General features: G+C 43.1%; 1 protein-coding gene across 1 annotated transcript in view; it reads right to left on the bottom strand.

The window, feature by feature from the left end:
* PPM1H (protein phosphatase, Mg2+/Mn2+ dependent 1H) overlaps nucleotides 1–26459 on the bottom strand; it is a 138444-nt gene that overhangs the window by 15192 nt on the left and 96793 nt on the right. Inside the window, exons 5-8 of the mRNA XM_082780066.1 lie at nucleotides 22537–22621; nucleotides 15829–15947; nucleotides 3632–3695; nucleotides 1865–1972 (exon numbers count right to left, since the gene is read on the bottom strand). Coding sequence (XP_082636192.1) covers nucleotides 1865–1972; nucleotides 3632–3695; nucleotides 15829–15947; nucleotides 22537–22621 — 376 coding nt within the window. The remainder of the gene's footprint in view (nucleotides 1–1864; nucleotides 1973–3631; nucleotides 3696–15828; nucleotides 15948–22536; nucleotides 22622–26459) is intronic.

The following is a 26459-nucleotide window of genomic DNA, read 5'->3' as shown; positions in this document are numbered from 1 at the left end:
TTCTTAATGCTGGTTTCTGTGCAAGGTGTCCACATATGGGCAGAACAAGTCAGAGAAGAATGTGAGGAAACAAAGCACTGGAGCCCTCTCTGGGAAGAGAAGGATGAGCTGGTTAAGAGAAGAGGTGTAATGGAAAGCAAGTTGGATCATATTTTTTACTTCCTAATAAAATTCAGGTTATGTTGTTTTTTCCCCCTCCTTTCCCACATCTCTAAATCGAGGTGGCAGGTGCTCTGTCTTTCCTCCTGCTGCCCTAGTACATTTCTACTGAATTTAGCTGAGAAGGGAATATGGAAACAAAGCTAATTTTGCTTCCCTTTAACAAAGCAGTTAAGAGATCCTGAAACGTGGATAGCATACGAACTGAATGACATATTCCAGAATTTGAACACGCGCTCGCACACACGCACTACACACAAATCAGAAAAGCCCATGAGAAGCTGTGGTTTATACACACAGACAAATAGAGCAGCAGCAGCAATCAGCAGAGATGGTACTGCTGAGATACTGCGCTGCAGCTATTACATTCCCCAGAAATGCTGGGTCTCAGCAAGCCAGAAAGAAAAATAAATAGGTAGAACTGCATCATTGTGCTGGCACTAAGCAAAACCATCGGAGTGATGAGTGCAGAGCTGCTGCCTGCCTGGCTGAGGAGAACAGCAGCAGGTCCCAGCAATGGGCACCACACACTCAAATGGGGGAGAGGGAAGGGACTGGACTGACAGCAAGGAAAAGCGAAGAAGGGGCTGTCTCTGGATCGCCTCCTTTTCCTCAGGGCCAGAATCTCTCAGTGCTTCATTTTTAAATTGATGTTCTAAGATGTTCTAAGCAAGGTCAATTTAATACTTTTGTTCCCTTCTAGCAGTGTTATGCCATTTGTGTATTTTCACTCTCTCACGCTGCTGTATCAACCAGTAAGTTCAAGGTCAGATACAGGGTATGGTTAAAACAATGGAAAGGCAGCTGACAGTGGATGGCTCTCAGCATTTGGGCCATGGCAGCAAAGCCTCCTCTTTTTGTGCTCTCACAGGATGGTTTGCCCTTGCTTAATATTTTATTGAAAATGTGTCATCTGTTCCCTGATGTAGGAACATGAAAAAAGTTCCAGAGAACAAAGTGAGGTTTGAATGTTTCTTGTTACTAACCAAATACATTCAAACCCATTTAGAAGCCTTTGTATCCCTCACTGCAAGGTCTATGGTGGTCAAACAATAGAACTGTTTTCGTTGAGGCAAGTCAAAACAATGGAGGCACTTAAAACTGGTTTCCAGAGAGGTGAGTAGCAGGTTCACTACCCCTAGTATGGTAAATATTGCCTAATCTCCTCTTTATGTCATCATTTGGGAACGCACATTGCCGTTTCTGACACTATTTTGGGTTTGCACAGAACCACCATAAAAAAATTAAGCACTGGATGTGAAGGGGCAGCCAGATGGAAGCATAAAGCACTCTTCCAACGCACTCTTGGCGTTTTCCTACTTAGCAGTTGGATCTGGTACCCTCTGCCTAAAGCAGGATGCCATGCTACCGTGGAAGACATCCAATGCTCCCTTCTGCAGAACGCTGGTTTGTGTCAGTTTCTGTGAAGGCTGCATGATCCAGGCCTCAGAGGGTGTTGGGGCACGTGAAGATGAGGAGAGATGGGTGTCTGCCACACAGAATGGTGAGGCTACGGGATAACTACAGACAAAAGGATGAGAAGGCATCAGTGCTCTGCCTGGGATGTGGAGCAACCAGAGACAGGCACACAACTGGAGAAGGAATTTTTAACATTCAGGAGTCAGATTTTGGAAGAACAAATAAGCACGGTAAGTATACTTGTTTCTCTCCCACAAACCAGATAGTCAAAGCTTGGCTGTTTTACCTCAGGAGATGAGGACAGGAAAGGTTTGATGTAGATATTGGAGTCATGCACCTTCAGGTCGTGGTCTCCCAGTCCTCGGGTCACCCCAATTGTTGCCATAACCCGAGCCTGGAAATAAAGAAATGGGATCAAAACTTGCTTCGTGCATTGTATCACCATGGAAAGAGATAACATTCCTACTTCACAACTGTCACAGCTAGCGATGAACTCTTTTTCTCCCAGAGACTTGAGATCTAACATAGCTAATCAATGTATGAACTTCATTTCCATTTCGCATTTTGTATTTGTGCCCATGCCAGTTTAAGTATGCCCATCCTAGACTGTGAACATCTGTATGGGACTGGGACTATGGAAATCTAACTCAGTTGCCTCACTGTCCCATGGTAATCAATGAGAGCACCCCTTCAGCAAATTACACTAATATGAAGTAAACAGGTTTTATAAAAGGGATGAGGAGCCTAATTAATCACTTAAGAAACCTGTGGCCTCTTCCTTTTGACATATTGCCACATATTTTCTTCATCAAGGCCAAGGCAAAGTGCCAAAGGCCACCTCAAACTGCTGAGTACGCAGAGTGCCAGTGCCCACTGAGCTCTCTGTGGAGAGCTGGTCCAAATCAGGTCTGCTCTTACCTCAGATCTAATGCTTTCTTCGCTAAGCATCCTCCTTTGAGACAGGAGCTGTTTCCCAAGAGGTGCTGGGCTCTTCTTCATTAAAGCTTCTCCAGAGCCTGCCCAGGCAGCCTGCCCCATGGGCACCCCAACTCCCTGCACATCACCTCCCCAGAACACTACCTTTGCCGCAGCAGCTTCTGAACAAGATTGCTCACAGCATCACTAACAGTGCAAGACTGACTCAAAATTATTCTGCCTCCCTAACCCCTGGCTCCATAAGGCAAAAAGAGAGAAAATTTAAAAGATATGCGTGAAACATTTTGCAAATAATTATAAACCTAACCAAATTCAGAGATAAGCTGCAGGTCCGAACCTTTAAAACTTGGGCTAATTCTGAAGAGCGTGTGTTTTTGTACTGAGATAAGAGCCTAATGCAGCAGGGGAGCACTATTTAGGAACACAGTGAGCATACAAATATCGGCAAACTGACACCACTGCGTCCTTGTATTGATCCTATTGCTGCATCCAGCTAAGCTTGCTGGGATCAGCACTAATGATCTCACTGTTCTTAATCAGGGAATTGGAAACAAAGTTCACCCAAATGGAAGGGTTCACTTCTTACTTTCAAGAAAAACTATCAGCAATCACATCAGAAAAATTCAACAGTGAGTTCACGTACACTAGCTGAAGAAAACATGTTTAAGGGCTGTTATAATTCCTAAATCCTGCCTTGATCCCTCCCCTTCCTAAATTAGGGTTTTTGCATCTCAGAGCACTGTAAAATGTTTTTAAACATCCTTCTGCTTCATTTTCAGCAAACATGACTTATTTTGCTATCTTCAATCATCCTAGTTATATTTTACAATGAAAATAGAAACATTTAAAGTCATCTATTGAAGACGGTCTCTTTGCAGCCTAGTTACTTGCAATGAAACAAAACCAAAATGAAACTGAACAGCAAATGACTTCCCTCTTCCCTCCACCCCAGACATGAGACTGATTTATAACTGAACCAAGATATTCTTTCAAGCTGTCAAAACGATAAAATAAAGAGATACTGAGTGGAAAACAGTGGACTGCCACAGGCTAAATCGAGTGGTAAACAGCAGAGAATTTGTTCTTCCTCTGGTCTGAGGAAAGCACATGTGCCCACCTTCTTGCCTTCTCCATATATCAGGGGAAACTTCAAGTCATCTTCCTCAATGGTTTTGTATGCCCTGTGAGGGGGGGACAAACAACATTTACAGAGCTTGAACTCAATTAGTGACCCACTGCCCTGAAATAAGCAGATATGATTATTTAATTATTATTATTATTTTTAAAATCATTATTTTTCCTAGGGACTCTGCCTTTGATCCGAGATGTACATTTCTTTCTCCATGGAAAGATTCTTCCCGAAGATTTAGTCCATTTCACCACAAAAAAAGTGACCATGAAGTATGTAATGTGCCAACCTGCTCCTATTGCCTGCAAGGAGAAAGAGGTGGACTGGAATAGCATCCTCACCAGGTAACATACTGTGGGTTATGGCAGTAGCTATACCATAACACAGCACCATTAAAGAAATAGGAACGAAACAAAAAGCCAAGAAACCAACCAATGCCTCGATTCACACCGTTAATGTGAAATGGTGAGCAGCAACTGAGTGTGTATGTGGTCGAAGTGTGAAACAGCTCTCTGATCCTGTTCTCACCTTTCAGGACTGCTTAAACTAAAGGCAAGCTTCACATGCTGAAGACTTTTAGAAGGCTATTTAGTGCTCATTTGACCTTGACTGCAACATCCAAGGTTGTCAGAAATTTTACATTTCGCAGCAGTTTTCCAATGGCCGAGAGACAAGAGAAGTAAATGTTCATGCTCTGATTCTGTTCGCTTCATGCCTGCGTACTCTACCTTTTACAGCTGTTGACACTGATGAGGTGAGAAGGTGAGCAATTTTGCAAGTGAGAAATAAAATCAGAAAAATAGATGGCTGTCACTCTCACAGCCACAGAGCCCCATGGCTTGTGTAACATAACCTGGGGTCCCTCTTTGGTCAGAGTACCTCACCCCACAGCTTTGCCAGAGGGACACGCTTCCCTTCACACCACAAAATTGTTCCTCCCATGCTTTCCCCGGGTGTTGTCTTCCCCTCCATTCTACCCCTGCCCCCAGTCCTCAGGGTGATACCAAAATAATTTACTGAGAGCATGGGTCAGCACTCCTTGCTGACATGGAAGGAACAAGCAGGAGAAAGGAAAGGACAGCAGCAGGTCCCTGCCAGCCCCTGCTGCGTGGCTCTCGAGCTGGGCTGCTTGCTTGAGCTCAGGGGAGTTGCATTCAGTTTAAGCAATGGGACACAAACCAGCAGGAAATTAAAAAGTAAAGCTGAAATCCTAGATTGTAGTTTAACTGCCCCCTGCTTCACCAAAATATGGCACAGACCTGGGATCAGTAAATGGTGCTGGATTACACAGCTATGTGTGTTGCAGCATCTAGGCAAACCTCTTAAGTAGTGTAGACCCACTTGAGACCCCCCCCTTTCATTTCTTAGTAACCATAGGTAGGGTCCATATTAGGGCTTTGGGGTAGGGGGAGAAAGGAGAAAAAGAAACCAAAATCCAAAGAAACAGTAGTGAACGACTCCACTCCCATGCTATAAAACATCACTACATGGGAAATCCCTAAGTGGAACCAGGTAAGGTTTGCAAAACACGGTGGGTGTTTCATGGGAGAGCAGACAGTCAAGAGTATCTGGGGTACGTGGGTATCTCTACAAGGGATGCTATGGAGAAAGCACTTAAATGGCTTCTGTACTGCGGGAAGGGAAACTACAGCTCTTAAACCAAAGGCCACAAATCACTACACACAGCGAGCATGTTAAAACTTCACTGACATGTAAAACTCGGGTTGGCATTTTCTTGGGAAGGATGAGTCAGTCAGTCACGGACTTTGCTCCCGTTCCTATTCTTACATCCAACAGGCAATAGCTAAGGTCTCCGCCTCACTCACCAGCTGGGATACCCTGGTTTGAACAAGGAGGATAATTTTACCATCACTTTACTTACTCCCTGACTGGTTGTGAACACATCCCAAAGCTTCCCGTTAGAAACACAGCTCTGGAAGCCCTGGCAAAACCTCCCCGAGGAGGAGTCTGAATTCTTCTCATTCCTTTCCTTAGAGGCAGTTGTGCTCTGACACCAAGTAAAACGGTGTCAGCTGAGTCTGTGTTGGTCATCGGAGTTAAATGACTAATCCAAACCATAAACCCAAGGATATAATTCCTATTGGATTTTTAAACTGCTAGAGGTATTTGTTACAAAAAGCAAATACGACTACATTGATGTGACTTAACTATTTACAACCCCCCTTTCTAAAGGAACAAACAAACCCATTCTTTACCTACAGATTATATAATCTGAATGAGAACTAAAAATACTTAAGACCAAAGCCCCCACTTCACATTGTAAGTAGCCAAAACAGGGACCAACTTTTCATCCCACTCTCCCCCCCCCTTCATTTTCCTTTGTAGCACCTCACACCAGCTGTGCTTTAGGAAGAAGGGGAAAAAAGCAGGGGAGGTGGAAAAGAAAAAAGCATCAGTTGGTCTTGTGTCCTTCAAAAGAATGGTCCCCACGGTTAAGTCCAGCATCTTTTATGGACCCACCAAATAGACAATCTTCTTCCACTGTGACACAATGGTGCAGGGATGTTGGTAGAGGCAGTGTTGCAAGGGCTGAAGCTAACTTCTTTCATCAACAGATTAGGAAGGGCATCTGGCTGGCCTACAACCTCCTGAAGCTATGTGACTCAGTCGGAGATGACCAGAAGCCTGCAGCGATTTGTTTCATGGTTTCTCACAAGCAAATCATCTTCTGGGCTCAGAATGTGGGTGCCAAGACTCATCTCAAATGCACTTTTTTTCCTATTGATATTGCTATTGCCTGAAAAATTACCAGCCCTCGAAAAACAATGCTTAGAACTGCAACCGCAGCAGTGGAACTGGCTTGGATACACTGAAAAGCAACCTAAGACACTTGAGAGAAGTACCTAAGCCCTGCACTACTAGCGAAACAGAATTAATAATATATGAGCCTGTGGTTTCCTGCAAAAGAATGATGAAGGACAGCTTTTCAGCTAGCAGCTCTGCAACTGTGCTGGGGCGAAGGAAGGAAGGAAGCTATGAAGTTCCCGGTGATTTATGCCGTGTGAAACCTCCTGTACTTTGTACATGTGTTTATTTCACACAGGCTACAACCTTCTGGACTATTTCACTTGACTTTATGTAGTAAAGTTGCATTTATACCTTCCTGTGCTCTTTAGAGAGAGAGTATGCTGTATATAAAGATGTAATATGGCAATAGGTATATCAAACACAGACATATGGAGAACCTGAGGGGGTTGTTTGGTTCTTTTAATGCCAACACAGCCTTATTCAGACATCCCTGTAACCCAGCCTATCTCGCTGTTTTAACAAACATAAAGGCAGGGTTGCAATCCACTGAACTCCTCATCCTCCTCATCGCCATCCCAGAAGGATTCCACAGACAGCAGGGCACGAGAAGATGGGTTTTAAGGTTATAAGGACACGGCCATACTACTGCTTGCTGCTCTGAATGAGCCTAAATCCTGTCAGTGCTTCTGCCACGTAAACCTCTACTTCTCCAAATGGAAAAACACAGGGGGTGGAGAAGGGGGAGTAGAAAAGGCAAGCTTGTGCCCAGCTAAATCTAGTTGCATTTTTTTCAGTTAACTTTGTTTCTTCTTTTCGTTTCAAAAGAATTATGAAATGCTACTGCTGTCCAAAAATACTGAACTAGGGCTTGACATATGTACCACCCACAAAGTTACATTTGGACTCAGGATCAACATTTTGGAAAACCAGGCCAAATCGCACCAGGAGCCAAAAGAGATGTCAGAACGAAAGAACTAGGACTGACATGATGTTACTCGTATGCAAACTGGAATCTGCTCTAAATACATGGCGAAAAATCACCAGAAGCTGATAAATGCCCAAGACAATCTATGAAATAAATTTCCTACAGTACCTGCAGTTGTTAGCAGTGCTTTAGTACTTGTTAAATAAGAGATAGTCGAAACTACCTGAATATTGCTGGGTCAGAACTTGAAAAACTAGTCAGCTCCCAAACACAAATTTCAGAGCCAAAATCCTAGATAATTTCTTACATATGTTAAGCATTCTCCTGCCATATAATTTGTTCTTAAAATTGATCTTCTGAAAGCAGACAAATTCATGTAAGAGTAGAAGTTGCCGATGACAAAAAAAAAAATAAAATCTACTTTGTGTTCTCTTTTACAGCAAACTATGCAAGTCTACTGTTCATTGAAGGTATTGCATTGGCATCCCCAGGCACAACAGATGGTAGCAAAAACACAATCTATGCTGACCTGGAAGGCTCAGTTCTGCAAACAACAGGGGAATCCAGACTCCATGCCCACTGTGTGCTCTGCTGTTCCACAGCACTTGGCTTCTGAATGTTTGCTCGTTTTTACATCTCTGCTAGTGACACTTGATAGTAAACTGAGGAACAGCAAAAAGAATTGCCATCAAAGGGCTTTAGCTTGAAGCATAAGGCAAAACCCACTTGTGGCAAGCACAAAGAAAAAGCACTACACCATCAAAAATGTCTTAGTTTATATTGAACACAAGAATGAAGATTCTCCTTTGAGACAGATTTGTGAATGCAGTGTATTTCTAGCTCTACTTCGCTATTATTCTATAAAAAAAATAATAATAATAAAAAAGACAAAACCAAACCAAACACAAAACAACAAGCACAACAAAACCCCTCCAGCAAACCAACCAACCTCCCATCATCCTGACCTGTGTTACTCAAGCTCGACCTTTCTTGGTCATACCAATAGAAAACTAGATTTTTATCCTTGAGCAACATAAAATTTGAAAGAAACAGTTCCCAGTTCCCCCCCAGTCCTCCCAAGTAATCAGCGGACCGGAGCTACTTTTGAATAACAGAGCTCAAATCACCAACCCAGAGGAACTGATTTTCCTTACTGTCTATCAAACTACAGGTATCAAACCAATGTAAGTGCTTACTACCAAATTTTCCAAAAGGAGAAATGATATGTAGCACAGGTTAGGCAAAGAGCCACTGAAAATCTTGCAATTTATGTCTCAATCCAACCATAATTTTGTTTAAATGTCCTTATATGTGTGCTTTGCAGAGTCAGGCTCTCTAAATCCAGAGAGTGCTGTCTGATACTAAGTACCCTCTAGATATGTTAGTTTTAATGTTTCAGTGCCTCAGTGTCTTTCTCCTATTACTCATCTGACATAGTTTAATGAGGCAAAACTACAATATACAAATACAATAAAAGCACACAAACTACAGCAATGTTTATAAGAGAAAGGTTGATGGCAAACCCAGATGGATTAAAGAAGGCATGCATGCACACATGTGCACAAAAGAGTTTTTAGGGACACATCTATTCTAAACAAAGACACTCTAATAATGTTTCTTTCAGGTAAAGAGGAAAACATACAAGTTTTAAAATATCTCTTTTTCGTAGAGAAGGCAGCAACTCCTTTTTCTAAACCTGAAACTGTACAGTGTTTAATTTTTGCAAATTCCAGCTCTGTCTACACATGTATACATTTTAATAAGTTTAAAATCTCTCAGCATGGCTTGCATACAGATATTTTCTCTAGTTTGGTCAAATCAGACTGGTACTTGAGCTGCAGGCTTTTTCTGGAGAGGATGTGTCCCCCACGTACCAGGTACTGCTGTGAAAGTAACTCCTAAGCAAAGTGAACTCCACCCATCTTGCTCAGCCCATTTTACAGACTCGAGCATTGGCATCTTCTCTCAGGCACTTCCCTAAGTGTGGCTGATTTTTTAGTACATTTGCCTCTAATGAATCATTAAAAGAAAGTGGTGGAGAAAAAGCTGGGGAGTGAGTGGCCAAGGACTTAGGGAGCCTTGTTCAAAAAAGCTGATAGAACTGATTCCACAGACTAGGAGTCTTTTGGTGTCATTGCACATGAGGAACCTGATCTTGTGCCGAGGCAAAGCCCAAGCGGAGTTTTGCAGCCACATAGGGACAGGTCTTGGATGCACTGCTTCTGGAAGATGCTCCTGCAGGACACAGCTTGGACCAGATACTTTCTTTCCAGGCTCTCTTGGCCTCAGAAAGGCCATTTACAAAGAACTTTACCTCAGACTTAGTTTCCCCCTTTGTTGCAGCATTATTATTTTTTATATGTTTGCTTCTTCCTGCCCCAAAGACACCGGCTCGGCTCCTGTGGCATGTGTTCCCTTGGGGACCCCAGAGCCATCCATCACCACCAGGAGACTTGCTGTACGCAGCAGGCCAGCTCCCACCTCCTGCTGCTCCTCCAGCAAGGGCTGAAAATCCCCCAAATGCTGGGACTGTGCACGGCGAGTGCCTCGCTACGGGAGTGAAGACAAAAAAGCCAGGCAAGCGGCCACGCACTACGGCTCCTGCTGCAAAAATGACACCCTCTGTCTCCTTTCTCTGGAAAGGCCTAATGCTGCTAAGGTGGCCCGTAATCATTAAATTATGAAAATATAAGTTGCTGGGAGGAAATTAATACCAGGAGTGACTCGGGAAAAGGCTGCTTTTTTTGTGAAGTAATTATGAAATTAAAATTTGATCTCTCCCTGGTGATTGTGCAAAGGATACGGCTGAGGTCTCAAACACAACAATACGGCCGGGGTTTCAACAGAAGAAGCGCAGAAGGTTTCACTCGACAAAAAAGCTCAATTAAAAAATGGGGGGGGGGAGGGGAGAATGACTTTTTGTAAATTACATGAATTTGGCTAAAAGGCGTAATCAAGCAGGTTACGGCACAGGGTCTGCAGACTTCCAATTACTTTTTACAAGTTGGAATCAAGCTGTTAGGAAATGCAGCTTATCTGAATAAGACTAATAATGCTAAGCTAATTAGACCCAGCGGCATTAGCCGGCAGATAAATTCAGGCAGAAAGAGGGACAGTGTCACTTTAAATGCTGCCTTGGGATCGGTGGGAAAGCTAATGAGGAGTGTCAGTCGGGGCTGTTTTATTAGGTGGCTCTCCGGAGGATATAGCCCGAGGTTTCTGTAGCAGGGCTTCTGTGCTTGATTCAATAAATCAATTTATATTAAACGGGGGTGAAGCGCAGGCGCCTGCTTCATAAAGCTCCCGGTGGCATTTCTCAATCTGCTTAGGCGCTCCTCAGCTGGGCTACCTGAACGCCGTCAGAGGACATGGAGCAGGGCAGCAAGGAACAAGCAGCCACACCGGCAATATTTGTTCAGTCGGGCTCACGCATTACCAAGCAAAACATGTACATTGGCTCCCGCCGTGGCACTCCGGATCCCCAATAAGTGATTAATGAGACCCTGGGTTTTGTGAGCTGGAGCCTGAACCGCAGGCCGCGAGGCAGGCTGCACAATGAAAGCAAGAGGCATCCATCCCAAACCAAATAAAATGTCTTGAAAAGTGAAGTTGCTTTTTTAATCAGATGCTCAGAGGCTGAAAGACATTCCCTGTTGGAAAAGAAAAGGGCGAGCGCAGAATAGGCTGGCGGCTTGCCAGCAAGTGGCCAATATTGACTCTAGAATAAAATGGTTTTTGCTTAGCGCCGGCCCCAGGGCACCAGCCTCGCTGCTTGGGAATAAATCAGACGCGCAGCGCTTCCCCAGAAGGGGCTGGCCGTCGGGCGGCTGGTCACGTACCACAGCAAGGCCTCTGGAGGCACAGGGCTGCTGCTCAGGGCTCTGCAGCCCCTACAGCAGTAGGGCACGCTCGGGTGGAGCACGCAGTCCTGTCACTCGCTGGGCTTCAGCCCAAAACGTGTCGCTGGGGCTGTGCCGGGTTGAACCGCTTTTCATGGGTCCAGTTCAACTCTGTGCGGTCCTGGAGGGCAAAAGAAGTCACAAATACATCAGCTGTAAAACCGGACTTTTGTCTGGGGCTCTTTTGCCACTAAAATCTACTGGAGTCAAAACACTGAAGCTTTGATCTGAAAACAAGCATTTAAAGAATCCTACTTTAATGAGAACAGCAGAAAGGCCACTGTTTACGTTCCAAGGAGGAGCAAAAAACTAATTTTGAAACCACAAAAGGCCAATGCCAACTGGTAGTGTCCTCTGTCTGCCTCTGGTTAAACACACTGCTGTAAGGATGCTCTGGTGCTGCAGGAGGCTGACAGAGGAACACTGGGAGAGGCAGCTTTGTGTGTACGCATGCCAGTAAGGGGCACAGTAAACCAGAAAATCTCCGAGCAGGTTTGGGGAAGATGTCTCAGATACGTTCAGTGCAAAGCAGAATTGATCTCACTGGACTTACCCAAGTGTAAAGGAAAACTTGCCAACCGTGTCTTAAATGCTAAATAAAAGGAAGAGACGGAAAACACTAATTCTGTGCAGTCCTTAAAAGGAGCACAGTAATCATCAGGCCTGCTTCTTTCCCATAATTTCTACCTCTTTTAGCACTGGCAGCACTTCGCTCTTGTGGTCAGAGTCCTCCCTGATGCTTCTGTTGCCAGGACATGTCAGTGTCACCAGAAGTACCTCCTTTCTGATACGAGCTTAACCTCTGCAAGCCACGGACTGAAAACCCTAGGCCAGAGATCCAGCTGTGAAAGACTGTTAGTAACACAGATGTCTGCCAGCAAATTACAGCTCGAGACAGCTCGGAGGCTTGTTCAGCAGGAGACACAACTCTTAAGATGCCTTGCCAGCTGCAGTACGCGATCTGTAAGAGTTGCTCAAGCACGATGTGCAGGGGGCGAGGGTGCCAAAGGGGCAGCTCATGGTCAGCTCCCACCTAGATGGGATTTATTTTATATGTATTTAATACAGCGGATTTCCCGTCCCAAATCCCATGGGAGTAAAGGGAGAAAGGGTGAAGGGTGGGAGAGCTGGGGGGGGGAAGGGAAAGGCTGGTCTCAAAGCAGTTATGGGCAGCCTGGACTAGTGATGCAGCACACATTGCTGGATCAGTGGTTGTCCTAATGCTGTGGGGAAACTTGGCAGCTCTGCTACCACTGTGGGCTGTTGAGACAAAGCCAGTGTGGAAACTTCACAGGGAAAAAATAAAAAGAAAGAAAGAAAAAGAAAAACGAGAAAAGAGAAAAGAAAAAAAAAAAAAAAGGCCAAATGCATTATGACAGACCCAAAGACAATAACCTTTTGTAATCCAAACGAGCTGGGCAAGCCAATTCATTGTTGAGAATCTGAAAAGCTCCAGAGCACAGGAGAAGGGTAAAAAAGAAAAGAAAAAAAACAAAACTTATACAGCTTCTAATAGAAAACACAGAAAGTGTCCTGAATTTTAAAATAAAGCAGTTCATTTTCGTGAGGAAACATCACAGTGCTGAGTTTTACACCCTCCCACTAAAGGATGCAAGGAAGTGTAAGAGTGGCTGCTTCTTCCCGACATCACCTGCACCTCTCTACGGGTACATGCAAACGTCAACACACCATGAAGTCACTGACCAAAAAAAGATTCAGACAATTGATCTTCTGCATTGTAAGTGATAAAGGTTTGGCAACATTTTAGCATACCGGGCTCTGGCTGGCCAAAGTAGCATCTGACGTTTTCTAGAAAAGGAATATACATGCTAATTTATTTTCTGTGATAGATTTTGTCCATAGAAACAAATGGAGAACAGATATGTCCTTGGCTGCTGGACCCTGATAAACCAATTAATTCTAAGAATTAGAAAGGGGAAAAAATAAGAGCAAGACTCTTGAGGTGGAAAACAATCATTGAAACGCCAGCCACCTCAAACCATTACCTCGGAGGGCCCATCACGCTGGAAATCTAATGTCTTCTCCACAATCTCAACCAGTAAGATTGACCCAGACTTTTGGATAAATAGAGGCAGATTGTATTTCCTCTGCTTAGGTGATTGCTGCATGGAATTCAACAGAAAACAACATTTCCTTGGGCACACACCCTGAGAGAAGAAATGGATCCTTGTCTAAAAGGACTCTGATTTAAATAAATCTTACGATGACAGAACAGTTCAGGACAATGAAATGGTGAGTGAAGCAAACAAAGAGGTAACAGATACACTAGCTGTGGGGTACAGAACAACTAAAAGATTCTGATTCTTTTATTCTGGACAAGAGTGCAGCCCTTATTTTCCACTTCCTGCCAGAAGTCAAAAGGCACAGCAGGGAGAGGTAGCATCATCACAGTCTCCACATGCTTTTGCCTGGCACAGGCCACCTGGGAAAACACTGAGGTGAATTTAGTCTTGAATTTTCAAGTCACAGTTTAAGTATATGTTCTGGAGCAATACTTACAGCTATGACTATTTGTGTTAAACCAGTGATAATCTTTGCACTGACCATATTAGAATCTGTAACTGGATCAATGTGTGTCCCACACTTCAGGAAATTCAGAAAAATCAGCAGGAAAATCAACTCATTTCTCCCCCTTGCCATATGGTAAGGTTAAAAGAGTTCACACACCAGTACTGAAAAACAATACGTTGAATCAAACTGCAATCCATTTAGACTTACCCAATCTCTTCTATTCATTATTCCACATTTAAAACATGTTTCTTCTTATTTATCTTTCTTCTAACACCAAACAACACTAGCTGTGCAATAACCATTCTGAATAAGTGCTATGCATAGATTCACAAATAAGGCACAAACTGATATGCAGAATTACCCCTTTGTTTAATTTTTAACCATTCCAACCTTGTATGCACCCCAATATCCTGCTTGCAAGCCGAACTTGTGCTGCAGTTTCTGACATGGCTCTGAAGTTCATTTGGAATGTCTGCTGTGCAAAAATAGTTATTTTTCCCAACTCATCCTTTACTCGCTATTTATCAACACCAAATTTGATCACTGTGATGACTATTTGTGTAAGTTGTTTAAATCTCCTCAGTTCCTCACAGCCCTTCTTGTTTATTAGTAGAAGGGCAGTATCACCTGCAAATACTGCAACTTGAACCATTCTAACCACATCTTCTCCACATACATCTAACCAACTGGGGAAAAGCCAGAACAACTCCCATGAACCTCAAGAAAAACTCTTTACCTTCCAACCAGTGAAAGAATTTTGCTCTTACCCTCCTCTTGGCCCATGATACAGTAGTTACACTGTAGCTCTCCCCAAAGTTAGTTGGGTGGTTTGGCTTTTTTTTTTTTTTTTTTTTTTTCCCCAGTAGCTTCTCACATCTTGAAAAAAAAGCTTTTGGAAGTCTACATGAAGCCATTCTTTTCTGATGTCTTCAGAAATCCATGAGTTTAACTCTCCTTTTGCAGAAACTGGAAGACTGTCTCACGATCTTCCAAATACTTTACTGTTCAAGTCCTCAGTTGAGCCAAAGGTCTCATTTTGTTCCTATTCTTTCACTTCTATTTAGCCTATTTAAAATGTGCAGCCATTATTTTCAGGGAGAGATTAAGTATTTCTACTAGCAGCTGTTCAAGATGATGGACAACGATGGTTATTCCCAGATTAGCATGTTCTGTACAGTGCAAACATTCCAGATTATATTATAAACTTTGGTCATTATTCTGCCATTAAAACATCATTATATTTATGGTCTGTAAAGTATCAGACAATCAGAAGCATGTGGAGTTGTAGTTGTGTGAGTACATCCAAGTCTCCAAACATACAAGAGCTCAGGTGTTTTTACCCCCTCCATCTTTTCCTTTCCTGCATGAACATTTTCTAAGGATGCTAAAACACAAACAGCAAGGAAGTCAATTTGCATACACAGGGCCTGTTCCTTTATAGGTCATATGCACAGTGCTCAACAAAAAAGAAGAGTTGGGCTTCTCTAAATGAGAGTCACTTGAGAAGGAGCCTCTTGAGCTGACGCAGAACAATGAAGACATTTAGCCTGAGACAAAAACCTCATCACTCTTCCTGTCAATATTGTTCATTCAAGCTTTTCATTTTTGGATGGCTATGACTTCTATTCAGATAGGTCCACCTCTAAAACAGTTCCTGAAGGGTTACCCAAATCAGGTGTCAGCTGCCCTGGAGCTCGTCCTTCTGCAAGCACTCCTTTGCATGCAAAGACATGGTGGCTTCTTCTGTAAGAAGCTATTTGCAAGACAGGAGAGTTGTTCAGCTTTCACGAATACCCCCTGGCATATCTTCCCCTTTAAGTGTTTGCTCTGCTTTGAATGCTCACACGCTAAAATGAACTGAGATCCTGGCTGTGGAGGGAGGTCAAGTCATTTCAAATGTTAACTTCTAAAGAAAAATACATCTGAAAGAAGAAAATACCTTTCCTCATAATACACAGGTGTATACCTCCACCTTTGATGCAGTTTAATCGAAGATGCATACAAAACAGGCATGGGTAGGGGAGAAGATTGACCTCATGCTGAGAAGGGCACATCCTTACCAGCCAGTCATGTTGAAGTCGCGGTAGAGCATCCTTTTTCCAACTTCCTTGCGCTGCACCCTCCGAGGAAACTCTAAATGTGTGAACTCATTTCCCAGCAAGTGGGGCTGCATGTAAGCCTGTGGGCAAAAACCAAGCCACAGATACCACATGAACATCATAAAACAAGACACCATCTATTTTTAATGAGATAGCATTACCATCCCTTCTCACTCCCTTCCCACACTTTTTTTTTTTTTTTCCTTTTTAAACAAGGAAGATGACAAGCTCTGCTTTGTGAGGTGCACATACACCAGTTCTCACAGTATCTGGTGTCCGGCAGTGGCTCTACTGGAAGTAGTCCTCTGTCCCTCAAAACCCCTCATTTCTTCTCACTGCTTCTCAACATTTGGGATCTCTAAAGTATGCTCCATCCACTGGCCCTGAAGGAGTCTGCAGGGCTTTGTAAAGCAGAACATCTCCTTTTGCAGGTTGGTGACCTGAGAGAATGAATGGCCAAAGAACAAAGCCATCAGGCAAGAAGAGACTTGGAGGGGTGCATGTGGAGAGAAGCTCAAGCTATTTGACACACAGTGCACCTATGTTGACAACACACACAACCTAATGTTACTCCAGTGCTTGAATTTTCACTGTCTCCAGAAAAAAATGAGCAATGGTTCTGCTCCCTTTACCTGCTCAGCGTGCTGCACCCCACTGCACAGACACCGCAAGTAAACGTGAACTGCAGAGCACTTTATTTTGGGGTTTTCTAAAAACTACTTCCTTCATACAGGATATGATTAAAGAAAAGCAGCGACTGATGTTTTTGACAGTGTGAACGTTCGACCAGTGCTGCCGCTGTCCCTTCTGGTATGCTGCTCTCCAGATGCTGGGAGGCCTCCTCAGTGGAGCCGAGCCCAAGGCCTGTGTGCTTCAGAGCTGAGTGTGCTTGAGAACAACGTGAGGCAGCTTCGGCTCTTTGTCCACCACACACTTTTATACACAGATCCCCTGACACAATAGGTTAATCCTTAATCATACTTCATTTCTTCCTTCTGAAATAAACCTCACTCGTTTCTCTTTAACAAATGCATAAACAATCCTTCCTCCCCCCTTCTCTCCCCAAAAGCCACACCGTGAGTGAGCTTTTCTGAAGATACAGTCAAATTGGCTATGGAACCAAAAAAAAAGTTGCATTTCTTAACCTTTCTGCAGATAACTCTTTTTCCTTATCCAGCCAGTTAAGGCAATAACGTCTGTCTTATCTTCAGCAGCAGCTGCCATCGGGACAGACCAAATGAGCATGCTTTAGTTGCTGGGTTTGTCATAAATCTAGCGCTCATCAAAGGTGAGCAGCAGGAAGCAGTGGAAGCCCTTATTGATCTACCTGGCAGCTATCATGCAGATAGTTCACAATAAAATATTTCCTGCATTTAAGGGCTGAACCTGCTCCCACTCAATTTAATAGGAGTTGGATCAGGCTCAGCGCATGGCAGCGCTAACCGTCCATCAGCCTGTCCCCGCTCCTTTCGCCAGGCATCCTTTCACAAAACACCTCCCAGCTCTGCTGAGACGGGGCCGAGGGAGATGCTGTGTAGCTGACAAGATTGGATTCTGCTTTCAAGAGGCGGCTTTCAAGCACCCAAGTGTGATCTTGACATTGTGATCCCTTCCCGAAACAGGAGCTCCATCAGATTATTTCTGTGCGCAGTTAAGGGCATTACATTTTTTCCCCTGCAATCTACAGTCACCCAGGGTTCCCTCCCCCACCCAAATATTTGTTTCAAGGGCCCTCTAATTGGATCGCTGCTTCTCAATACAGAAATGGATGAGAAGCACTACTGACTTTTGAGTGTCCTCACAGTATTAGTCCAGAAGAGGCTTTTCATACTTCCAGAACTCTGGATTCCTTATTGACAAGTATATGCAAACCTCGTGTTCATTTTTGCTCAAGTTGCAAATGAGTTCCAACATCCCTAATGATGTATGTATTGTGATGCACAACAGAGCTGCATTTTAGTATTTGTTCTTTCTAATCTATGTCTTTGTAAAAAAATGAAGCCAACAGTCTGCTTAGAAAGTGCAGTTCAGTTCACTTTTGAAAATGCATAGCCTACCTTGATTAAGTCATTACAAACCACTTCTAGCTAAAGACTGGTGTCATCTACCCAAAAAAAAAAAAAAAAGCCTTACTTAAAGCAAAAAACCTCATACCTGAAATCAAAAGCTATTTAACCCTTAGATTATGAGATTACTTATTAGTCCAGATCATAGGTTCAGAAGAAATAAAGTTACAGGCTTTTAGCATTTTTCCCCTTGAAAACAAGAATTTCATTATTGAAAAGGGAAAGCGATTGGGAGAGACTGCGTTTCATAAAGATTTACTCAGATGGAAAGTCTGAGGTCACAAGTGAAATAAGATTAATAAAGCTGGCAGAGTTACCAGAGGACTGCTAATGTTCAAATAAGATTTCTCTTCCGCAGCCAAGCCTCAATGCTTGATTTACAATCTAGGGATCTTAACTTGATTCTAATATTTTTGGCGTCAGTGGAACAGAGGGAAAAGAGCAATTTGGAAGCTTCTGGTGCTGTGAGCTGAATTCTTATGTGAAGAAATTCATTTTTTGGGGAGGTATTTTTTAATTTTTATTCTCTTTTTAACAGTTATTCTTGATGTTTCACTGGTAATTCTACAGAGAAAAGAATGATGTATTATAAAACTCAGCTCTGACTTTCAGTCAAGTTTGTTGAGAACTGTTCTCCATTTACTACAAGGCAGGGCTCTTCTCCTTTTCCACACCAACCAAACTATGCTGAACCAAAAAATAAATAAAAGCAACTCTTTAAAAGTCTAATGGTCCTTCAAGTAGACACACAAGCAGACACTAAGAAATCCCTTGACTGATCGTAAGAGAAACAAAACCAGTAAGTTAACTAACTACCAGAATTTCAGCTGTGATGAGGCACCACATTTTCTACTTTTCATTTGTTTAGTCACAATTTGTAAGAGCTTCAGATTAGAAACATCATCCAGAGAACTTAAAATGTAATAAAAACAGTGACCGTCAAACACTTCCTATATTCTTACGAGGCATGTTCAGACAACTTTGTTATTCTGTGTTATGAAATGGGAATATTTTCCATCATTTTTCTTTTAGAAGCTGTTAGAGTTTTTCTGGCATATATCTGGCACCGCCTGTATCATATGTTTGGTACTCAGCCATTTTATGGTGTATTTTGTGGCTGGATGTATTACACTCAACATTAGCTGTATGAAATGGAGTCCGCTCAGGGAAATATTAGTCACATTTCTTTCAAAAGGCCATTTACTTCCCGCTGTGTTTCCTAGTGCTCAGCAAAGCAAACATGAAATTAAGATAAACCTAGACTTACGCACTAGTATGCTTGTTAATTAGGTTGCAGGGAACATTGTACGTACCTTGCAAGTCTCTTTCCCTCACCCCTCTTCCAGCTTCTCTGGTATGTGCTGCTCCAGTATATCACTGGCAGTAGTAGTTTCACTGCATTACTTGGTATTTTTAGGCTTACTGTTGTCCCATGTATCAGCCATACCTTACAATGCTACCCTCTTATGGATATCTTCATGCCATTTTCTCCTGTAGGATATTCTACTACCTGGGAATACCTCTGACAACCACATGTACATCACAACGCATCCAGAGGTTCTCCAAATTACTCAGCCAGTACCATATGGCCAGATTCATGTTGAGCCAAACGGAGATAACTAAAGGTGGTGGTGGTAGAAGAAAGGAAAAAAAGTGGGGGCTGAATCCATCCCTGGATTGGTCCTCTCTTTGTTACAAAACCATGTGTGGCAAAGACATCTCTGAAGCGTGACTTCGGTAACTAACAGAAATACACCCATCTGCAATATGCTCATTCATCACTCGTTTTAAACACGTTTTCCAAGGGGATAAGTAACAAAATCTAAGCCATTTACTGTTGCAATTTAGACTATCATGACTGAAATTAATAGCGTCCTCAGAACATAAAACGAAAATTGCCTCTGGCACTCTTTGCCTGCACAACTCCTGCACATACCAGAGCAGTTCCCAGTCAATACTGCATTTGGTTCTTTCTCAAGATGTACCGATACGGAAAGTCAGAGCTTTCCTTGAGTAGGCACTGTGCAAATTCTTCTGCCAGAATGCCAAACAGAACACAAAGACCTCAAGATCAAAACAAAAGGAGAATCGTGAACGCCTGACAGTGGAAGAGAAGCAGTGTGTGCCCTGACCCTCTCTGGGAAGCCAAAGAGCCAAGGGGATACTCATGGCAGGTCTTCCATCATCCCATGGGAGGCACCGAGTAGCTGCGTGCTGGCCTCCCACTGCAAGGACAGGGTGCAGGTGGAGATGAAGAGATGAATGTGCCCAGAGTTGCTCAACGGTTAGAGAGACTGGGTAGTGACCTTGTTCTTTTGAAGCTGCCATGCCAGAAGCCTATGTCTGGGGTCATTAGCATTGAAACACAAGCTGGTACAGAAAACATTCATTTTCTCCTTGTTTATTCAACCACCACTATTTGGAACTCAGTTACGTGTAGGACAGGACTGGAGGGCTTTATACAGTGATTCTCTCATGACTGAGCAGCTCGTTTTCCTGAAGATTTCCTTGCATGTGGAAGTTGAGGCCCAGAGGACAGAGGAAGAATGCAGAAGTCACCAGTTAACCTAAACCAACACCTTTCGTGGCCAAAGTAATCAACAGGCACTAAAGGCAGAGGAAGGCTTCTTCAGCCTGCCTATGCTAACAGTATCTCCACAGGCTGCTGCTGTTCAGGAGCTGTAAATTCATACCCTCCGATTGCCTTCACAGCAACCTCCCTGCACAGACAAGCCCTGAGCAGAACGGTATCTCTGCACTTACCAAGTAAAATATTTATGCTAAAATGATGAAGCAACTTTCTTCCAATTGTTCAGCAAGAACAGTGCAATTTGTTTCAAACAGAGAAACTCAGCCTTAACTGCAAATGAGAAAATAAGTCCAAAGCAAGCCACTTCCAGGTAGGAACAACAGAGATACAGTGAGCAGAATGACAGGAGAGTAAGGGGACAGCCCAAGGTGAGTAAGGGGAGCCCTTTGGGGTGTAATCAATGGGACAGATGCAAGAGCATAATGTAACGTTACTATGCAGTGTAATGTTCATGCCAACCTTACAAAGAATTGGGGGTCTTTTCTTTTCTTTCTTTTTTTTTTTAAAAAAAAAACAAAAAAAAAACACACTAGAGTAAAAATGTTTCTAACAGAATGCTGTGTTTGAAATTATCTTTGATTTTGTTTCACGCTCTTGCTGCCTTGCATGTATTTTCTTTGAACATGATACCCATAGTCCTGGCATATTTGTTACATATAGAAACAAAATAAACAAACAAAGGTAAAAAAAAATCCAAAGGAAACAGCAGAAATGCTTTTCAGATCAGCTGCTGTTTTCAATATACGCCAGAAAGGACATCAAAAGAGAAAAAGATTCCTTGTAGGCAATGCTTTATCTCGTATTTCTTACAGAAGCACCAGACTTCCTAGATACTACAGATACCTTTTATTTTAAAGGCAAACAAATTATTTTAAATGTAACTGCAGTGTAAATATTTATTAGGCCTCTTTTCCATTTGGTTTACTGAATTTGAATACTCCCAAAGCAGCACTTCTTCTGAAATTTTCAGCTTCAAGCCAGTGAATCTGACTAAAAACTAAATGTGACTGTTGTAGAAACACTTACAATTTTCTTTAAGATCTTCCACCACCATCTTCAATCACTGGCATATTGTCTAGCCTCAAACTACAGTGCTTGGGCCAGGCTGAAGATAAAAGACACCTGAAGAACAGGGAATGCCACCAGCCTTGGCCTGTCCACCTTGCTTCGGACAAAGCTAACAGTGAGCCTGCCTTGGCTTAGGCTTGAATTTCTAGGAGGTAAAAGCAGGAGACCAGAGGAAGCAGAAAAGAAATCTCTTGGACACGTTAGGAATGGCATTTTGATAAACAGCCACCGAACTTCAACCAAATGATCTGACTGTCAGTGAAACACTTGAAAAGCAACAGGGTTGTCTGTATGGAAAACAACATGCAGTTTGACTTATGTTGACTTGGTGTATAAAGCATCCTGCACCTCCTCGGACAGTCCACCTGTCACAGCATTATGGGTGCTCCTACATTACACAAAACTTGTCTTTCTTCACCCATCCTATGCTGTACTTACTAAGACTTGCTCAGATCACCTCTACGTTGGGCGTCTTGAGCTGGTTCTATCGGCATACTATTAGAGCAAATGAATAAACCCCTGCAATACTGTCCACATGTGTGCGTAGAGCACTTTGTGAAATCTTATCCTGTCACAAAGTAAACACTGGGATGTACTGAAATACCTCTGTGGCTTGTTAGCTGTGTGCCTGAGCTCTCATTATCCAGCACCAACGAGCTGCTTAAGGTCGGCAGCTGCACAAGGCACATAAGCACAGCCGTACCAACCGATGGCCTCTACAAAAGAGGTAAGGCTTCTTTCACCAGGATTTGCATTGTCAGGCTTTTCTGCATATTTGCTGATGGCTAAAACACATACACACACATAGTCAACCAGTAGTGTTCAGTGGGTGTGTGGTCTTCCACTGAGCCCCAGTAACTCAGCTCCATGTGTTTTTTAACCTCAGATGTTCCTGGGGCAATGCTCAGCAGCAGCAGCACCTGATTTGGTTCTCCAGTCTCTTACCAGATACTGAAGTCGCTGGCGTTCAGTCTCTGGAGTGAATTCTGAAGACATTGGAATGACTTCACCATTTCGGATTATTATAGCCCTGTAGGAGTAATAAAGCATCATTAGTAGAAGGAGGGGAAAAATGTAAAAACACACAGAAAACCACGGCGTAGGGTCAGACTCTTATTCTCTTCAGAGTCACAGAAAAATAAAGCAATTACTTTTCTACCGAAGTTCTCAACAGATACAATAACAATTCCTGCCATGCATCCTTTAGGCTGGATAACAAAGTGTATTTGTATATGCCAAGTTCATTTCAGAGCACACAAAAACATCCAAGCAACAAAGGCAAGAGTTATTTTAGTTGATGTCTACTGGGTATCCTTATTAGTGAAATGCAGACACCCAGAGGAGATGCTGCAGAATCACTGATTGCAGAACAACTCTTTGCAGGTTTTAATCCCAGCTGGGGCTGACACTGTCTGAAGCACTGGCTTCAAATGACTCATGCGAGCACTTTCCAATTATTGATTGGTCATATGTCATGTCAGAACATTTCTTCTCCAACAGCAAATGGAAATGGAAAAGCAAATTCAGTTTAACACAAATTTAACTAGCTACCTGCCAAAAGCAGACAGGTAATGGAATGACTATAGATCAGTGGGGAGATTTCACATGTACTTCTGCAAATGGCGCAGAGCAAATGCTCTCAAACACCTGTCTCTTGCCTTTTACTCTGCTTTGTTGCAAGGAAAACATGGCCTGGTCCTTCCCTGGTGTAATTCCACTAGCTGAAAGACAGTTAAGAGGAGGTAAAATTTATGCAGTGTTCCTCCTGCATTTATTGGTCAGGTATTGACTCACAAAATTGTATTGCTTTATCTATTATTTGCACAGTTCTGTAAGTATAGTAATGCTTGGTGCTTTGAACAGCTGGATGAGCCCTCTATCATCCCAAAGATTTTAATACCTGATTTGGAGCTGTTTCCCTACCATCAGTTGATTAATTCAGTGTTTGGGTAACAGCAGCGCGCCTCTTGAATTCGCACAGAATTTGCTGTGGATTAAGCAAGTAACTGGCACTCGGATTCCAGTTTCTGCATGTTTTCTATTATCTCCTTTTGTGTGCTCTTTTAGTTCCGTTGATGTGGTATTTACATGCTAGCTTACTTCTCCTGATAATTTGATCAATTTGCTGGTATTGCTTCATGCCAGATATTCTGATGGCATTGCAATGCAACCAAGGAATATGGTAGGCACACAAACACTAAAAACTTTACATCTCTAAAGTCAAAACATAAGCATCTTGAGAAAACAAGCCCTGATACAAACCAGCTTTGCAAAATCAGAGGCACTGCATAATTTTCCAAGTGCCATGGATATAATATTGGACTAACACAGACTCTGAATGATCACCTAATACGGCTAGTATGAAAATGGTTGGAGCATTACCACAGAGGAAAGGCACTGCTCACGCTTCTTGAGATTCATATGGCGAAGAACAGACAGGTACAGGACTGAGCTGCACTGGCAGAGGTGGGAAAAGGCTCCAGTGCTGAGAGGAAAACAGCTCTGCTTTGACAGGTAACAAATTTACCGCTCCTGGACTTGCAGCACTCCCTTGCAGATGATCGTTTTGCAAATTAGAGGTGGCAAGAGCATAAACCTACACACATTGCTGGCTCCCACTGGCCCTCCAATGCTACAATTAAGAACAACGTTGCATGCTTGAAACAAGGCAGACATGGTGGTTGTAATTCTTTAATTTATTTAGAGAAATTTGTGCAGAATTTTTGATGGAAATCCCTCTTTATGGAATCTGAATGGATTACAGGCTTACAAAAACGTCAGTTTGAAGGTTTGCTGAAATTTTTTTCTACTTCAGCAGCACACTTGGATTTCTGAGACAGTCCTTTAAAACTTAGTAAAGACCACCACCACCTTTTCTGCAATATCATTGCTTTTATTTTTGCTGTCCTTAAGGTATTCAGATGTGAACCAGGCTCATTTACCCAATGACAGTGGCATGTTTCATAGGTAATTTGACTCACTTGAGTAAGCTCAACTTGGAGGGACTGTGGGTTTAGTACAGAGTAAGCACTCTCGCAATAGCCTGGGTTGAGCTGATCAAAGGAGCTGATCAGACACGAACCCAATTTTACATACTAGTTTAAGAGAGTCATAAGGAATCTCTTGATCCTGTGCTTGTCTGAAAGAGCTAGAACAGAAACACACACTGACCTAACTGCTAGTGTGTCAAGCTAATTTTTTAATTATCCTTTGCTTCCCCTTTAATCACCATTTCACAGGAAATCCATATTTTAAAGACCACTGAAGTCTGGGGTTCAGCTTTTCCTTTGTGCACACTGACATACTTCCTATATATGCTGATGGCTATCATTCTCACTTCTATGGGTAGAATTGGGCCCTGAGGGACCAACATCATATAAAAAGCAATTCAGAGGCGAGTGGGTCAACCTTTCATGGCTCAACTTATTTTCACTAGAAATTGCAGCCACCTGGGACAAAAAAGTACAACCCAGCACCGAAAACCTTTGCAGGGGGAAATAAAGCAATGCCGTTGATATGTGATTAAATAGAGACTCAGTTTTATGTTTTTCATTAATGCTTTCAGCAGTTAGATTTTATTCAACTCAAAAGTTACAGCTGCTCATAAGAGTCAAGTGATTTGGTCTGAGGAGTTAAACAGCCCCAGCTATTAGCAAGGGGAGGGAGGCAGACACACACATCCAGGTCGCTGCTCTGAATTCAGCTCTGCTGGGCTCGTTATCCTGTTAGCAGTCTCGTTAACTTTCCACACCAGCTGCTTAGTAGTTTCCTGACAGCGAGGGATATTTCTGACCGTCTACATGACAAAAACGGACATATTTGTTGGCAGCCTCACCGCAGAGGCCGGGTGTGAAAGCCTGGCCCGGGAGCTGCCGCACTCGGTGGGATTTTTCCCTGTGATTTAAGAGGTGCCGAATCAGCCCCTAATTGGGCTCGGAGACCGAAGTGCCCTTCCAGTGACCTGGCAATGACGGAGCTGGAGCAGTGAGGCTGCCAAGTGCAGTCTGAAGGCTTTTCCCGTGGAGCAGCCTCCAGAGCCCCACATCAGCACCACGGAGGAAGCCTGGTGTCGAGAGCAGCCCAAGAGCTGCTTTTGAACACCCACTCTGCGTAGCTCTGCAGGACAATTATTTTTGACTTTATGCTTCCTAATGGACCAACAAGCAACATCGTGTTATGTGGACATTTCTGCTACTGCCATGCATGAGAGATGCATGTGTGTCATGAAATAGTGCTCTGCAAGCATTTAGCTCCCTGTGCATCGTGGAAGTACGAGCATATTATTTTATACCAGAATAAAGCTGCCCTATTAAACTGTCAAAAATAGCTACATAGGAAGGCAGAAAACTTGAAGAGATGCAGTGCTCAGGGAGCATCTGATTCTGCCATGTTTAATGGTGACATTTTAATTTCAACCACACTGGTGAAGCACATTATAGCACGGCCACAGGGCAGGCCTGCCAAAGGAAGCCGGGTGATTCATGTTTGTAGGGAACAAGTATGTCAACACTAACAAAATATTCTTTGATGACAAGGTTACTTCAGCGCCATACCAATCATTAATTTATATCAGCAATGAAGAAGTAATAAAAAAAAAAGCATAAAAGTGTTTTTTTTTGGCAGCAGAGGAGGCTAGGAGTCACAGATCTGCAGCCCTGGGTGCACTGCCCTCCAAGCCCTGGGGCTCTTGCGCATTCTCCATGCAGCATCATCTGAGGGCGAGCAAAGGGAAACTGTTCCTAATGGCCTCCATGTCCTCACGGCTCACGTCAAGCAGTTTTTGATCATTTCTGAAAACTAGGGATTTCACCAAGTTCCCTCCACTCTTGAATTTAGCTACTTAACACCCAGCAAAAGGCACCCCACAC

This window comes from Aythya marila (genome assembly GCF_965140915.1).
Source record: "Aythya marila genome assembly, chromosome: 1".
Classification (NCBI taxonomy): Eukaryota; Metazoa; Chordata; class Aves; order Anseriformes; family Anatidae; genus Aythya; species Aythya marila.
The sequence above is the reverse complement of the archived record's forward strand: the minus strand, read 5'-3'. Positions and strand labels throughout refer to the sequence as shown.